Genomic DNA, 18,312 nt, shown 5'->3' with positions numbered 1-18,312 from the left:
CCAGGGAGAGACAGACCACCAGGGAGAGACAGACCACCAGGGAGAGACAGACCACCAGGGAGAGACAGACCACCAGGGAGAGAGAGACCACGAGGGAGAGACAGACCACCAGGGAGAGACAGACCACCAGGGAGAGAGAGACCACGAGGGAGAGACAGACCACGAGGGAGAGACAGACCACGAGGGAGAGACAGACCACAGGGGAGAGACAGACCACGGGGGAGAGACAGACCACGAGGGAGAGAGAGACCACAGGGGAGAGACAGACCACGGGGAGAGACAGACCACGGGGGAGAGACAGACCACGAGGGAGAGAGAGACCATGAGGGAGAGAGAGACCATGAGGGAGAGAGAGACCACGAGGGAGAGAGAGACCACGAGGGAGAGACAGACCACGAGGGAGAGACAGACCACAAGGGAGAGACAGGAAACATTAAGATAAAGACAGATGCAGAGAGAGAGAGAGAGAGCGAGAAAGAGAGAGAGAGAGCAAGAGAAAGAGAGAGAGAAAGAGAGAGAGAGAGAGAGAGAGAGAGAGAGAGAGAGAGAAAGAAAGAGAAAGAGCAAAAGGTACAGAGAAAGAAATAGAACAAGATGAAAGCAGGAGAGAGATAATGAAGAAAGAGAAGATGCGCATAAAGAAAGAAAGACACAGAGAAAGATGAAAAGAGAGAGAGAAAGAGAGGTGGCACAGGTGTCTGTCTTACTCACCCCACAGATGAGTGGTGTCACAAACAGCCAGCAGTACTTCAGCACAGAAGGGAAAGGATGGTAGCCTATCATGTCTTCAATGTTGTCAAGGAAACGGTTCGCACCTGCAAAGCCAATCCATCCACACTTTCTTTTTTAGTCGAGATCCATCTCTTCGTTTTGATAGAAACACTCACACACATGGGTCCCCCCTCGATTGACTGAAAACATGCTGAGACACAGTGGTCTACCATGTGTCCCCCTTCCCTTGTAGACTGGTAATATAACTTCAATTTAGACATAATGTTACTGTGAACTTAATGTACAGGTATGAACATGTTGTGACTGGTTGTGACTGTCCTTAGACCCATTGTAGTACTGGACTAAATAGCATGCCCAATGGACAATATTCCTAGAAATAGCATTTTAGTCCAGAACCAGGCTTCATCTGGGTCCAGGAAACTGGCCCTCGGAGTATAGATTCAACTTTAACGACTAGAACAGTAACTACAGTAAACATAGTCGGTGCAATCATGTTAGTAGTGACGTCACTCACCGTAGACCCAGGCGACGGCGATGCACTCAAAACATGCAATGAACAGCAGACTGGTCCCACTGGGGCCATACGAGTCAATCAACTGAAAGAGGACTATCCCATTCTGATGGGAAGGGCAGAAGGACATGGATGTCAGAGGTGAACTGCTGTTCCTAGTGCTATTGAAAAGTTTACTAGCATCCGTCTCTCTCTCCCTCCATCTCTCTTTTTCTCTGTCTCCCACCCTCTATATATCTCTCTTCCACCACTCCCTCTCTCTCTCTCTCCTACCTCCGTGATGAGAGGCAGACCCAGTAGGAAGCAGACTACAGCGATGACTAGTACTAAGATCTCTCTCCGGCCAGGCCTCCGCAGTACACCAGGGAACATGTCAGTGATGGATGTGGCCAAGCTCTCTACACACACAAACTGGAAGGGTACACACACATGTTCACAACACACACACACACACATGTTGACAACACACACACACATACATGTTCACAACACACACACACACACACACACACACACACACACACACACACACACACACACACACACACACACACACACACACATGTTCACAACACACACACACACACACACACACACACACACACACACACACACACACACACATACATGCACAAATGTATCCTGTCAACTGAAAATTTCACATTACCTGATTTAAGCTTAATAAATGAAATACAACTCTATCAAACACACACACACATGCACACGCACACACACACACCAACATGCAACATGGACAGCCACATGGACAGTACCTGGCTGTCCAGGCCCAGTAAGATAACCATAAGAAAGAAGAGGACGGCCCAGAACTGGGCCCCTGGGAGCAGGGACACGGCTTTGGGATAGGCGATGAAAGCCAGACCAGGTCCTGTGGGAAACAGCCCACACACACACATTAGTTTATTCATATTTGCAGGTAAATATCACCGGCTTAATGTTGTGTGGAGGAGACCAGTTGAGATAGAGGTTTTATGGTGTGGTACATTGGGCTGAAGGGCCCTCTTGTGGCCATTATTGGTTATGACAGTGAGCAGTATCGTACCTATAGCACAGGCTTCTCCATCTCTACTGGGAGAGACTGGGAATGCAGAGTCTTGTTCCGCCCCAGCACTAACATACCTATTCCACATCAACTAATTATAGGCTTCAGTCTGGACCACAATTTGTTTGATCAAATATGTCTGCACACCTAGAACAAATATCTGCACACCTAGTACATTTTTAGGACCAGAGTTGGAGATCCCAGCTTCACACGATATATAACAGAAATTAAGGAATCTCATTCTATATCAAGGTGTTGACAAACTTGACCTCTGCAGTAAGGAGTGTGACTTTGAAAAAGGGATGAAGACGAGGAAGGAGGAGGAAGAGGGGGATGTGGAGGAAAGAGGCCCACCTCCTTTAACAACTTCATTCATGTCCACGTCGAGTGAGTGAGCCATGAATCCCAGTACAGAGAACACGGCGAATCCAGCAAAGATGCTGGTGGCACTGTTGAGAATGCAGAGTGCCACGCAATCCCTGGAACACATGGTACGTAAAATCAGTCTCACTCCCTGGAACACAACATGGTGTGTAAAACCACTATCACTCCCTGGAACACATGGTACGTAAAATCAGTCTCACTCCCTGGAACACAACATGGTGTGTAAAACCACTATCACTCCCTGGAACACAACATGGTGTGTAAAACCACTATCACTCCCTGGAACACAACATGGTAGTTAAAATCACTATCACTACATGGAACACAACATGGTAGTTAAAATCACTATCACTCCCTGGAACACAACATGGTGTGTAAAATCACTATCACTCCCTGGAACACAACATGGTAGTTAAAATCACTATCACTCCCTGGAACACAACATGGTAGTTAAAATCACTATCACTCCCTGGAACACAACATGGTAGTTAAAATCACTATCACTACATGGAACACAACATGGTAGTTAAAATCACTATCACTCCCTGGAACACAACATGGTAGTTAAAATCAATATCACTCCCTGGAACACAACATGGTAGTTAAAATCACTATCACTCCCTGGAACACAACATGGTGTGTAAAATCATTATCACTCCCTGGAACACAACATGGTGTGTAAAATCACTATCACTCCCTGGAACACAACAAGGTGTGTAAAATCACTATCACTCCCTGGAACACAACATGGTAGTTAAATCACTATCACTCCCTGGAACACAACATGGTGTGTAAAATCACTATCACTCCCTGGAACACAACATGGTTGTTAAAATCACTATCACTCCCTGGAACACAACATGGTAGTTAAAATCACTATCACTCCCTGGAACACAACATGGTAGTTAAAATCACTATCACTCCCTGGAACACAACATGGTAGTTAAAATCACTATCACTCCCTGGAACACAACATGGTAGTTAAAATCACTATCACTCCCTGGAACACAACAAGGTGTGTAAAATCACTATCACTCCCTGGAACACAACATGGTAGTTAAAATCACCATCATTCCCTGGAACACAACATGGTAGTTAAAATCACTATCACTCCCTGGAACACAACATGGTAGTTAAAATCACTATCACTCCCTGGAACACAACATGGTAGTTAAAATCACTATCACTACATGGAACACAACATGGTAGTTAAAATCACTATCACTCCCTGGAACACAACATGGTAGTTAAAATCACTATCACTCCCTGGAACACAACATGGTAGTTAAAATCACTATCACTCCCTGGAACACAACAAGGTAGTTAAAATCACTATCACTCCCTGGAACACAACATGGTGTGTGAAACCACTATCACTCCCTGGAACACAACATGGTAGTTAAAATCACTATCACTACATGGAACACAACATGGTAGTTAAAATCACTATCACTCCCTGGAACACAACATGGTAGTTAAAATCACTATCACTCCCTGGAACACAACAAGGTAGTTAAAATCACTATCACTCCCTGGAACACAACAAGGTAGTTAAAATCACTATCACTCCCTGGAACACAACATGGTGTGTGAAACCACTATCACTCCCTGGAACACAACATGGTAGTTAAAATCACTATCACTACATGGAACACAACATGGTAGTTAAAATCACTATCACTCCCTGGAACACAACATGGTAGTTAAATCACTATCACTCCCTGGAACACAACATGGTAGTTAAAATCACTATCACTCCCTGGAACACAACATGGTAGTTAAAATCACTATCACTCCCTGGATCACAACATGGTAGTTAAAATCACTATCACTCCCTGGAACACAACATGGTAGTTAAAATCACTATCACTCCCTGGAACACAACATTGTGTGTAAAATCACTATCACTCCCTGGAACACAACATGGTAGTTAAAATCACTATCACTCCCTGGAACACAACATGGTAGTTAAAATCACTATCACTCCCTGGAACACAACATGGTAGTTAAAATCACTATCACTCCCTGGAACACAACATGGTGTGTAAAACCACTATCACTCCCTGGAACACAACATGGTAGTTAAAATCACTATCACTCCCTGGAACACAACATGGTAGTTAAAATCACTATCACTCCCTGGATCACAACATGGTAGTTAAAATCACTATCACTCCCTGGAACACAACATGGTGTGTAAAATCCCTATCACTCCCTGGAACACAACATGGTTGTTAAAATCACTATCACTCCCTGGAACACAACATGGTAGTTAAAATCACTATCACTCCCTGGAACACAACATGGTGTGTAAAACACTATCACTCCCTGGAACACAACATGGTGTGTAAAACACTATCACTCCCTGGAACACAACATGGTAGTTAAAATCACTATCACTCCCTGGAACACAACATGGTGTGTAAAATCACTATCACTCCCTGGAACACAACATGGTGTGTAAAATCACTATCACTCCCTGGAACACAACATGGTGTGTGAAATCACTATCACTCCCTGGAACACAACATGGTAGTTAAAATCACTATCACTCCCTGGAACACAACATGGTGTGTAAAACACTATCACTCCCTGGAACACAACATGGTAGTTAAAATCACTATCACTCCCTGGAACACAACATGGTGTGTAAAACCACTATCACTCCCTGGAACACAACATGGTAGTTAAAATCACTATCACTCCATGGAACACAACATGGTAGTTAAAATCATTATCACTCCCTGGATCACAACATGGTAGTTTAAATCACTATCACACCCTGGAACACAACATGGTAGTTAAATCAGACTATCACTCCCTGGAACACAACATGGTAGTTAAAACCACTATCACTCCCTGGAACACAACATGGTAGTTAAAATCACTATCACTCCCTGGAACACAACATGGTAGTTAAAATCACTATCACTCCCTGGAACACAACATGGTGTGTGAAACATTATCACTCCCTGGAACACAACATGGTAGTTAAAATCACTATCACTCCCTGGAACACAACATGGTAGTTAAAATCACTATCACTCCCTGGAACACAACATGGTAGTTAAAATCACTATCACTCCCTGGAACACAACATGGTAGTTAAAATCACTATCACTCCCTGGAACACAACATGGTGTGTAAAATCACTATCACTCCCTGGAACACAACATGGTTGTTAAATCACTATCACTCCCTGGAACACAACATGGTAGTTAAATCACTATCACTCCCTGGAACACAACATGGTTGTTAAAATCACTATCACTCCCTGGAACACAACATGGTAGTTAAAATCACTATCACTCCCTGGAACACAACATGGTGTGTAAAACACTATCACTCCCTGGAACACAACATGGTAGTTAAAATCACTATCACTCCCTGGAACACAACATGGTAGTTAAAATCACTATCACTCCCTGGAACACAACATGGTTGTTAAATCACTATCACTCCCTGGAACACAACATGGTGTGTAAAACACTATCACTCCCTGGAACACAACATGGTGTGTAAAATCACTATCACTCCCTGGAACACAACATGGTAGTTAAAATCACTATCACTCCCTGGAACACAACATGGTGTGTAAAACCACTATCACTCCCTGGAACACAACATGGTAGTTAAAATCACTATCACTCCATGGAACACAACATGGTAGTTAAAATCATTATCACTCCCTGGATCACAACATGGTAGTTTAAATCACTATCACACCCTGGAACACAACATGGTAGTTAAATCAGACTATCACTCCCTGGAACACAACATGGTAGTTAAAACCACTATCACAACACAACATGGTAGTTAAAATCACTATCACTCCATGGAACACAACATGGTAGTTAAAATCATTATCACTCCCTGGAACACAACATGGTTGTTAAATCACTATCACTCCCTGGAACACAACATGGTAGTTAAAATCACTATCACTCCCTGGAACACAACATGGTAGTTAAAATCACTATCACTCCCTGGAACACAACATGGTAGTTAAAATCACTATCACTCCATGGAACACAACATGGTAGTTAAAATCACTATCACTCCCTGGAACACAACATGGTAGTTAAAATCACTATCACTCCCTGGATCACAACACGGTAGTTAAAATCACTATCACTCCCTGGAACACAACATGGTGTGTAAAATCACTATCACTCCCTGGAACACAACATGGTTGTTAAATCACTATCACTCCCTGGAACACAACATGGTAGTTAAATCACTATCACTCCCTGGAACACAACATGGTTGTTAAAATCACTATCACTCCCTGGAACACAACATGGTAGTTAAAATCACTATCACTCCCTGGAACACAACATGGTAGTTAAAATCACTATCACTCCCTGGAACACAACATGGTAGTTAAAAACACTATCACTCCCTGGAACACAACATGGTAGTTAAAATCACTATCACTCCCTGGAACACAACATGGTAGTTAAAAACACTATCACTCCCTGGAACACAACATGGTAGTTAAAATCACTATCACTCCCTGGAACACAACATGGTAGTTAAAATCACTATCACTCCCTGGAACACAACATGGTAGTTAAAATCACTATCACTCCCTGGAACACAACATGGTGTGTAAAATCACTATCACTCCCTGGAACACAACATGGTAGTTAAAATCACTATCACTCCCTGGAACACAACATGGTAGTTAAAATCACTATCACTCCCTGGAAAACAACATGGTAGTTAAATCAGACTATCACTCCCTGGAACACAACATGGTTGTTAAAATCACTATCACTCCCTGGAACACAACATGGTAGTTAAAATCACTATCACTCCCTGGAACACAACATGGTGTGTAAAATCACTATCACTCCCTGGAACACAACATGGTTGTTAAATCCCTATCACTCCCTGGAACACAACATGGTAGTTAAATCACTATCACTCCCTGGAACACAACATGGTAGTTAAATCAGACTATCACTCCCTGGAACACAACATGGTAGTTAAAACCACTATCACTCCCTGGAACACAACATGGTAGTTAAAATCACTATCACTCTCTGGAACACAACATGGTAGTTAAAATCACTATCACTCCCTGGAACACAACATGGTGTGTAAAACACTATCACTCCCTGGAACACAACACGGTAGTTAAAATCACTATCACTCCCTGGAACACAACATGGTAGTTAAAATCACTATCACTCCATGGAACACAACATGGTAGTTAAAATCATTATCACTCCCTGGAACACAACATGGTAGTTAAAATCACTATCACTCCCTGGAACACAACATGGTAGTTAAAATCACTATCACTCCCTGGAACACAACATGGTAGTTAAAATCACTATCACTCCCTGGAACACAACATGGTAGTTAAATCAGACTATCACTCCCTGGAACACAACATGGTAGTTAAAATCACTATCACTCCCTGGAACACAACATGGTAGTTAAAATCACTATCACTCCCTGGAACACAACATGGTAGTTAAAACCACTATCACTCCCTGGAACACAACATGGTGTGTAAAATCACTATCACTCCCTGGAACACAACATGGTAGTTAAAATCACTATCACTCCCTGGAACACAACATGGTAGTTAAAATCACTATCACTCCCTGGAACACAACATGGTGTGTAAAATCACTATCACTCCCTGGAACACAACATGGTGTGTAAAATCACTATCACTCCCTGGAACACAACATGGTAGTTAAAATCTCTATCACTCCCTGGAACACAACATGTTGTGTAAAATCACAATCATGTAGTGTTTGCTTATGCAACCTCACAGGAGGGCACTGTACATAAGACAATGAACACATAATCAATTACACTTACCAGTGTCCTTTTAGCTGTAGTTAGTTCAAACTAAACACTTGAAGGTATTTGAGGTGCACTTGACTTAGTGTGGAGTTTGCACATTTGGGACCATTCCATTGGTTCTATTGTACACAGCAAACTATATCAAGCATAGCTCAAGTGTTGAAAAACATGTGACATAATGATGTGTTTGACCCAGGTCTGGGTGATCCAATTCAAATAACGTCAAGAGGGACGTAGCATGCTACTCTAAATCAATGTGAGAGGATACCGTTTGGAAAGAAAAGAGATGTGCAGTTTTTCACTTTTGGGACCATTCCATTGGTTCCCTTCGTAAAGCGCAAACTATAAATCAAGCAGAGTTGAAGTACCTGAAAATATGTTTGTTTTTATGTGAGGATTCAAAGAGAGTTTTGAAGGGGAAGCTGTGTGCAGTGGTGTGTCACACTGACTTGTAACAGTTGTTGTTGTACTTGTTGTAGCTGCCCAGAGAGGTGAGGACCCCTTGACATACAGCGTAGGAGAAAAACACCTGGGTCCCTGCATCACGCCACACCTAGAGAGAGAGGGGGAGAGGGATAGAGGGATGGATGGAGGGAGGGGAATAGATGGATGGATGGAGAAAGGGAGGAGAGAGAGAGAGGGTAGGAGAGAGAATGGGAGGTATGGAGGAAGGGAGAAGAGAGATGGAGGCAAGGAGGGAGAGGGAGAGAGGGGGGTGAGGCAAGGAGGGAAAGACAGGGGGGAGGGATGGAGGGAGGAGAGAGGAGAGGGAAGGAGGGAGGTAGGAAAGAGAGTGAGAGGGATGGAGACAGGGAGAAGAGAAAGAGAGAATGAGGGGGGCAGAGTACAGGAAGAAAGAATATCTAGTTTACTGCCACATGTTCAGCTACTTTCACTCATTAAAGTAAACAAAAAACGGTCAAAACCATGAGGTTTTTATCAAATACATCTCCTGTAGACCCAGAAAACATTGGATACATTTCTCTGTCAAAGCTGACAACAATCAACTGCAACTTGTGTAACAGCAGGTTTGTCTAGGGCCAATAATCTGGGCTCTCTACTGTCTTTCTCAGGCCAACATCCATCTGTGTCCATTCATGTGCGTGTTTGTGTGTATGCGTGGCTGCCTGTGTCTGCTTGCACTTCCTATGTGTGTGTGTTGACAATATCTCAGCAGACTCTCAGCAGACCCACTCATATCAGCATCTGGTTCGTGTTAGCAGGAGGGCGATAGGGCCTGGGAGGCCTGCATTCTGGCCCATAACAAAGTCCATTATCCATCCCAGTATAATCCACATACTACCACAGCCAGCTGGGATGGGCCCCTTCATTTCTCCTCTCTCTGTCTATACACAGGCCCCTAGAGCTCTTCTCTCTGTCTATACACAGACCCCTAAACCTCTTCTCTCTATCTATACACAGACCCCTAAACCTCTTCTCTCTGTCTATACACAGACCCCTAAAGCTCTTCTCTCTATCTATACACAGACCCCTAAAGGTCTTCTCTCTGTCTATACACAGACCCCTAAAACTCTTCTCTCTATCTATACACAGACCCCTAAACCTCTTCTCTCTATCTATACACAGACCCCTAAACCTCTTCTCTCTATCTATACACAGACCCCTAAACCTATTCTCTCTGTCTATACACAGACCCCTAAACCTCTTCTCTCTGTCTATACACAGACCCCTAAACCTCTTCTCTCTGTCTATACACAGACCCCTAAACCTCTTCTCTCTGTCTATACACAGACCCCTAAACCTCTTCTCTCTGTCTATACACAGACCCCTAAACCTATTCTCTCTATCTATACACAGACCCCTAAACCTCTTCTCTCTGTTTATACACAGACCACTAAACCTCTTCTCTCTGTCTATACACAGACCCCTAAACCTCTTCTCTCTGTCTATACACAGACCCCTAAAGCTCTTCTCTCTATCTATACACAGACCCCTAAAGGTCTTCTCTTTATCTATACACAGACCCCTAAAGCTCTTCTCTCTATCTATACACAGACCCCTAAAGCTCTTCTCTCTATCTATATACAGACCCCTAAACCACTTCTCTCTGTCTATACACAGACCCCTAAACCTCTTCTCTCTATCTATACACAGACCCCTAAACCTCTTCTCTCTGTTTATACACAGACCCCTAAACCTCTTCTCTCTGTCTATACACAGACCCCTAAACATCTTCTCTCTATCTATACACAGACCCCTAAACCTCTTCGCTCTGTCTATACACAGACCCCTAAACCTCTTCTCTCTGTCTATACACAGACCCCTAAACCTCTTCTCTCTGTTTATACACAGACCCCTAAACCTCTTCTCTCTGTCTATACACAGACCCCTAAACCTCTTCTCTCTATCTATACACAGACCCCTAAACCTCTTCTCTCTGTCTATACACAGACCCCTAAACCTCTTCTCTCTGTCTATACACAGACCCCTAAACCTCTTCTCTCTGTCTATACACGGACCCCTAAACCTCTTCTCTCTGTCTATACACAGACCTCTAAACTAATACACAACCCTCACTCCAGACTTCTTCCCCAAATCCAAAATAAAACACATGGCATGCAGTCGAACACACATTTTCTCCCGGGTCTGTTCTTCAGCTGTGTCGGGACACAGAGTTACATAACCGATCATCACCCGGACCCTGAAGTGTATTCATTTGGCCACCGTTCCAGTCGAAGTCACTGGGGATTCCCACGATAGCGCCCCCATCCTCCTCTCAATCCTCCCCAGGTCTCTAATTGCTTTAGCGACTTCTCTCACACCCTACACCTATGAACTTAAAGATGTTAGGTTTGTGACTATCCTTTTGTCCGCACATGATATGACACATCTGTCTTGGCGAATGTTTGCTGGGATACCTAGAAAGACGATGTTGTACAGTAATTTAGTTGTTTGAGAATCAGTGTTTTAGCCACAAGGTTAATTAACGTAATATTATTCACACTCCCCAATGTTGACGTTTGCTCCTGCTACGGAAAAACAGCACGTTTCCGTTTATAATAGACTGGTTGAAATATGATACAAAGAAACAAACTCACAACAGCTCATGACACTGCCCAAATACCCAGCAGGCTTCATTTGCCGCAGTTTGCACCCTTTTTGAGCCTACTCCTGATCCAACGAGCCCCACACAACAGGAAGCAAAGTTGGAGGATAGTTGACCCCTGAAACGAGGCTTGACCTTTCCAGGGACCGCGATACCGGACCCCAGAATCCATCAGGTCACATGCCAAGTTGTACTAAGGTCAAAGGTAATCCATACCAAAGAACGTCTCTTTTATGGGACTCTCTGGCACCTGAAGAAATCGTCTGAATGCCTGAGTGTTTGATCGTTGCCATTGACGTTCGGTCATTGGACTACGACCAAGGAGTATCTTAAATGAATGAGTGGGGAAAATACAAAACTGACCCAAGATCAGCGTCTAGGGGCAACTTCATCCTACTCCGGGAGGATGGTGTTTTTGTTACTGTGTGTTGATGTTATGGTGTGTTGGGGTTACTGCTTAACTCTAAAGGGTCTTAATTTGCTTTTCTTGCTAAGACCCCAGTTCCGCTTTGGGATTGTGAGCAGAAATGTCTGCCATCTTCACTCCCTACTACCATCTTTCCTCTGTACTACCATCTTTATTCCCTACTACCATCTTTCCTCTGTACTACCATCTTTATTCCCTACTACCATCTTCCTCCCTACTACCATCTTTCCTCTGTACTACCATCTTTCATCCTTACTACCATCTTTCCTCTGTACTACCATCTTGATTCCCTACTACCATCTTTCCTCTGTACTACCATCTTTATTCCCTACTACCATCTTTCTTCTGTACTACCATCTTTATTCCCTACTACCATCTTTCCTCTGCACTACCATCTTTATTCCCTACTACCATCTTTCCTCTGTACTACCATCTTTATTCCCTACTACCATCTTTCCTCCCTACTACCATCTTTCCTCTGTACTACCATCTTTAGTCCCTACTACCATCTTTCATCTCTACTACCATCTTTCCTCCCTACTACCATCTTTCCTCCCTACTACCATCTTTAGTCCCTACTACCATCTTTCCTCTGTACTACCATCTTTCCTCTCTACTACCATCTTTATTCCCCACTACCATCTTTCCTCCCTACTAACATCTTTCCTCCCTACTATCGTCTTTCCTCTCTACTACCATCTTTCCTCCCTACTACCATCTTTCCTCACTACTACCATCTTTAGTCCCTACTACCATCTTTAGTCCCTACTACCATCTTTAGTCCCTACTACCATCTTTCCTCCCTACTACCATCTTTCCTCCCTACTACCATCTTTAGTCCCTACTACCATCTTTCCTCCCTACTACCATCTTTAGTCCCTACTACCATCTTCACTCCCTACTACCATCTTTTCTCTGTACTACCATCTTTCCTCTCTACTACCATCTTTCCTCCACACTACCATCTTTCCTCTCTACTACCATATTTATTCCCTACTACCATCTTTATTCCCTACTACCATCTTTCCTCTCTACTACCATCTTTATTCCCTACAACCATCTTTCGTCCCTACTACCATCTTTAGTCCCTAATACCATCTTTCGTCCCTACTACCATCTTTAGTCCCTACTACCATCTTTCCTCCCTACTACCATCTTTATTCCCTACTACCATCTTTATTCCTTACTACCATTTTTTATTCCCTACTAGCATCTTTATTCCTTACTACCATCTTTCCTCCCTACTAGCATCTTTCCTCCCTACTAACCATCTTTCCTCTCTACTACCATCTTTCCTCTCTACTACCATCTTTCCTCTCTACTACCATCTTTCCTCACTACTACCATCTTTAGTCCCTACTACCATCTTTAGTCCCTACTACCTTCTTTAGTCCCTACTACCATCTTTCCTCCCTACTACCATCGTCACTCCCTACTACAACTTTACTCCCTACTACCATCTTTCCTCCCTACTAACATCTTTAGTCCCTACTACCATCTTTCCTCCCTACTACGATCTTTAGTCCCTACTACCATCTTTCCTCCCTACTACCATCTTTAGTCCCTACTACCATCTTTATTCCCTACTACCATCTTTATTCCTTACTACCATTTTTTATTCCCTACTAGCATCTTTATTCCTTACTACCATCTTTCCTCCCTACTAGCATCTTTCCTCCCTACTACCATCTTTCCTCTCTACTACCATCTTTCCTCTCTACTACCATCTTTCCTCTCTACTACCATCTTTCCTCTCTACTACCATCTCTCCTCCCTACTACCATCTTTAGTCCCTACTACCATCTTTCCTCCCTACTACCATCTTTCCTCTCTACTACCATCTTTCCTCTCTACTACCATCTTTAGTCCCTACTACCATCTTTAGTCCCTACTACCTTCTTTAGTCCCTACTACCATCTTTCCTCCCTACTACCATCTTCACTCCCTACTACATCTTTACTCCCTACTACCATCTTTCCTCCCTACTAACATCTTTAGTCCCTACTACCATCTTTCCTCCCTACTTCCATCTTTAGTCCCTACTACCATCTTTCCTCCCTACTACCATCTTTCCTCTCTACTACCATCTTTCCTCTCTACTACCATCTTTAGTCCCTACTACCATCTTTAGTCCCTACTACCTTCTTTAGTCCCTACTACCATCTTTCCTCCCTACTACCATCTTCACTCCCTACTACATCTTTACTCCCTACTACCATCTTTCCTCCCTACTAACATCTTTAGTCCCTACTACCATCTTTCCTCCCTACTTCCATCTTTAGTCCCTACTACCATCTTTCCTCCCTACTACCATCTGTAGTCCCTACTACCATCTTTCCTCCCTACTACCATCTTTAGTCCCTACTACCATCTTTATTCCCTACAACCATCTTCACTCCCTACTACCATCTTTTCTCTGTACTACCATCTTTCCTCTCTACTACCATCTTTCCTCCCCACTACCATCTTTCCTCTCTACTACCATCTTTATTCCCTACAACCATCTTTCGTCCCTACTACCATCTTTAGTCCCTAATACCATCTTTCGTCCCTACTACCATCTTTAGTCACTACTACCATCTTTCCTCCCTACTACCATCTTTCCTCCCTACTACCATCTTTATTCACTACTACCATCTTTCCTCTGTACTACCATCGTTATTCCCTACTACCATCTTTAGTCCCTACTACCATCTTTCCTCTCTACTACCATCTTTCCTCCCTACTACCATCTTTATTCCCTACTACCATCTTTATTCCTTACTACCATTTTTTATTCCCTACTAGCATCTTTATTCCTTACTACCATCTTTCCTCCCTACTAGCATCTTTCCTCCCTACTACCATCTTTCCTCTCTACTACCATCTTTCCTCTCTACTACCATCTTTCCTCTCTACTACCATCTTTCCTCCCTACTACCATCTTTAGTCCCTACTACCATCTTTAGTCCCTACTACCTTCTTTAGTCCCTACTACCATCTTTCCTCCGTACTACCATCTTCACTCCCTACTACATCTTTACTCCCTACTACCATCTTTCCTCCCTACTAACATCTTTAGTCCCTACTACCATCTTTCCTCCCTACTACCATCTTTCCTCCCTACTACCATCTTTCTTCCCTACTACCATCTTTAGTCCCTACTACCATCTTTATTCCCTACTACCATCTTTATTCCTTACTACCATTATTTATTCCCTACTAGCATCTTTATTCCTTACTACCATCTTTCCTCCCTACTACCATCTTTCCTCTCTACTACCATCTTTCCTCTCTACTACCATCTTTCCTCTCTACTACCATCTTTCCTCCCTACTACCATCTTTAGTCCCTACTACCATCTTTAGTCCCTACTACCATCTTCCCTCCCTACTACCATGTTCACTCCCTACTACATCTTTACTCCCTACTACCATCTTTCCTCCCTACTAACATCTTTAGTCCCTACTACCATCTTTCCTCCCTACTACCATCTTTAGTCCCTACTACCATCTTTCCTCCCTACTACCATCTTTAGTCCCTACTACCATCTTTATTCCCTACTAGCATCTTTATTCCTTACTACGATCTTTCCTCCCTACTACCATCTTTCCTCCCTACTACCATCTTTCCTCTCTACTACCATCTTTCCTCCCTACTACCATCTTTCCTCTCTACTACCATCTTTAGTCCCTACTACCATCTTTAGTCCCTACTACCATCTTCTCTCCCTACTACCATCTTTCCTCTCTACTACCATCTTTATTCCCTACTACCATCTTTATTCCCTAATACCATCTTTTCTCCCTACTACCATCTTTCCTCTCTACTACCATCTTTCCTCCCTACTACCATCTTTATTCCTTACTACGATCTTTCCTCCCTACTACCACCTTTCCTCTCTACTTCCATCTTTCCTTTCTACTACCATCTTTCCTCTCTACTACCATCTTTATTCCCTACAACCATCTTTCGTCCCTACTACCATCTTTAGTCCCTAATACCATCTTTTGTCCCTACTACCATCTTTAGTCCCTACTACCATCTTTCCTCCCTACTACCATCTTTCCTCCCTACTACCATCTTTATTCCCTACTACCATCTTTCCTCTGTACTACCATCTTTATTCCCTACTACCATCTTTAGTCCCTACTACAATCTTTCCTCTCTACTACCATCTTTCCTCGCTACTACCATCTTTATTCCCTACTACCATCTTTATTCCTTACTACCATTTTTTATTCCCTACTAGCATCTTTATTCCTTACTACCATCTTTCCTCCCTACTAGCATCTTTCCTCCCTACTACCATCTTTCCTCTCTACTACCATCTTTCCTCTCTACTACCATCTTTCCTCTCTACTACCATCTTTCCTCCCTACTACCATCTTTAGTCCCTACTACCATCTTTAGTCCCTACTACCTTCTTTAGTCCCTACTACCATCTTTCCTCCCTACTACCATCTTCACTCCCTACTACATCTTTACTCCCTACTACCATCTTTCCTCCCTACTAACATCTTTAGTCCCTACTACCATCTTTCCTCCCTACTTCCATCTTTAGTCCCTACTACCATCTTTCCTCCCTACTACCATCTTTAGTCCCTACTACCATCTTTATTCCCTACTACCATCTTTATTCCTTACTACCATTTTTTATTCCCTACTAGCATCTTTATTCCTTACTACCATCTTTCCTCCCTACTAGCATCTTTCCTCCCTACTACCATCTTTCCTCTCTACTACCATCTTTCCTCTCTACTACCATCTTTCCTCCCTACTACCATCTTTAGTCCCTACTACCATCTTTAGTCCCTACTACCTTCTTTAGTCCCTACTACCATCTTTCCTCCCTACTACCATCTTCACTCCCTACTACATCTTTACTCCCTACTACCATCTTTCCTCACTACTAACATATTTAAGCCCTACTACCATCTTTCCTCCCTACTACCATCTTTAGTCCCTACTACCATCTTTCCTCCCTACTACCATCTTTAGTCCCTACTACCATCTTTATTCCCTACTAGCATCTTTATTCCTTACTACGATCTTTCCTCCCTACTACCATCTTTCCTCTCTACTACCATCTTACCTCTCTACTACCATTTTTCCTCCCTACTACCATCTTTCCTCTCTGCTACCATCTTTAGTCCCTACTACCATCTTCTCTCCCTACTACCATCTTTCCTCTCTACTACCATCTTTATTCCCTACTACCATCTTTATTCCCTAATACCATCTTTTCTCCCTACTACCATCTTTCCTCTCTACTACCATCTCTCCTCCCTACTACCATCTTTATTCCTTACTATGATCTTTCCTCCCTACTACCACCTTTCCTCTCTACTTCCATCTTTCCTTTCTACTACCATCTTTCCTCCCTACTACCATCTTTATTCTCTACTACCATCTTTCCTCCCTACTACCATCTCTGTCCCATCAGTCTTACCCCAGGTTCCAAGATCTTGTCCATTTGAGGCCAGAGATAGTACTTTAGGCCCTCTCCAGCTCCTGGTAGAGTCACACCTCGGATAAACAGGATGAAGAGCATCAGGTAGGGGAACGTTGCTGTGAAGTACACCACCTGTGGTCACACATGAAGACACACACACACACACACACACACACACACACACACACACACACACACACACACACACACACACACACACACACACACACACACACACACACACACACACACACACACACACACACACACACACACCCACACACACACACACACACACACACACACACACAAAGATTGTACAGACTGAAACAGAGACGTACTACCTGGGCTTGGCCAATAAGAAGCACTCATTTTAGTTTTCCCTTGCAAAACATTCTGCTGCGGTGTGCCCTAATGAATTTGATCCTGTTGTTTTGGTCTGTATGGGAGGCTGCCAGCTCACCTTGCCTGTAGATTTGACTCCCTTCCAGATGCAGAAGTAGCAGATGATCCAGGCCAACAGCAAACAGAGAGCCAGGTCCCAATGCACAGCACCCAGAGACACATGATCTGATGTCCTCAACACCCGACGACTGGGGAACAACACACACGCACGCACACACACACACACACACACACACACACACACACACACACACACACACACACACACACACACACACACACACACACACACACACACACACACACACACACACACACACACACACCATGGCAGTTCACAAGTGTTTAGCAACAAGGGAAGGTACTTGATGATGATAAATGGAAACTTTTAGAAGCTTTTTATTGAATTATTATTTAGTTTTATGCTTTCCCCAAACCGTAACCCTAACCTTCACCATTTGGAATT

At 43.3% G+C, this 18,312-nt stretch overlaps 1 protein-coding gene across 1 annotated transcript; it reads right to left on the bottom strand.

The window, feature by feature from the left end:
• Positions 1-2,137: 2,137 nt before the first annotated feature.
• LOC129850679 (sodium- and chloride-dependent GABA transporter 2-like) lies at positions 2,138-17,986 on the bottom strand. The gene is made up of 4 exons (XM_055916947.1): positions 17,905-17,986; positions 17,439-17,573; positions 8,963-9,066; positions 2,138-2,782 (listed from the first exon to the last, which is right to left on the bottom strand). Exons 2-4 carry the CDS (start codon positions 17,538-17,540, stop codon positions 2,551-2,553), a joined length of 438 nt encoding a protein of 145 aa, XP_055772922.1. The 5' UTR covers positions 17,541-17,573; positions 17,905-17,986; the 3' UTR covers positions 2,138-2,550.
• Between the last annotated feature and the right edge of the window lie 326 nt (positions 17,987-18,312).

Source organism: Salvelinus fontinalis, unplaced genomic scaffold, assembly GCF_029448725.1.
Source record: "Salvelinus fontinalis isolate EN_2023a unplaced genomic scaffold, ASM2944872v1 scaffold_2169, whole genome shotgun sequence".
NCBI lineage: Eukaryota > Metazoa > Chordata > Actinopteri > Salmoniformes > Salmonidae > Salvelinus > Salvelinus fontinalis.
Note: the sequence above shows the minus strand (reverse complement) of the source record. Positions and strands in the feature narration are given on the sequence as shown.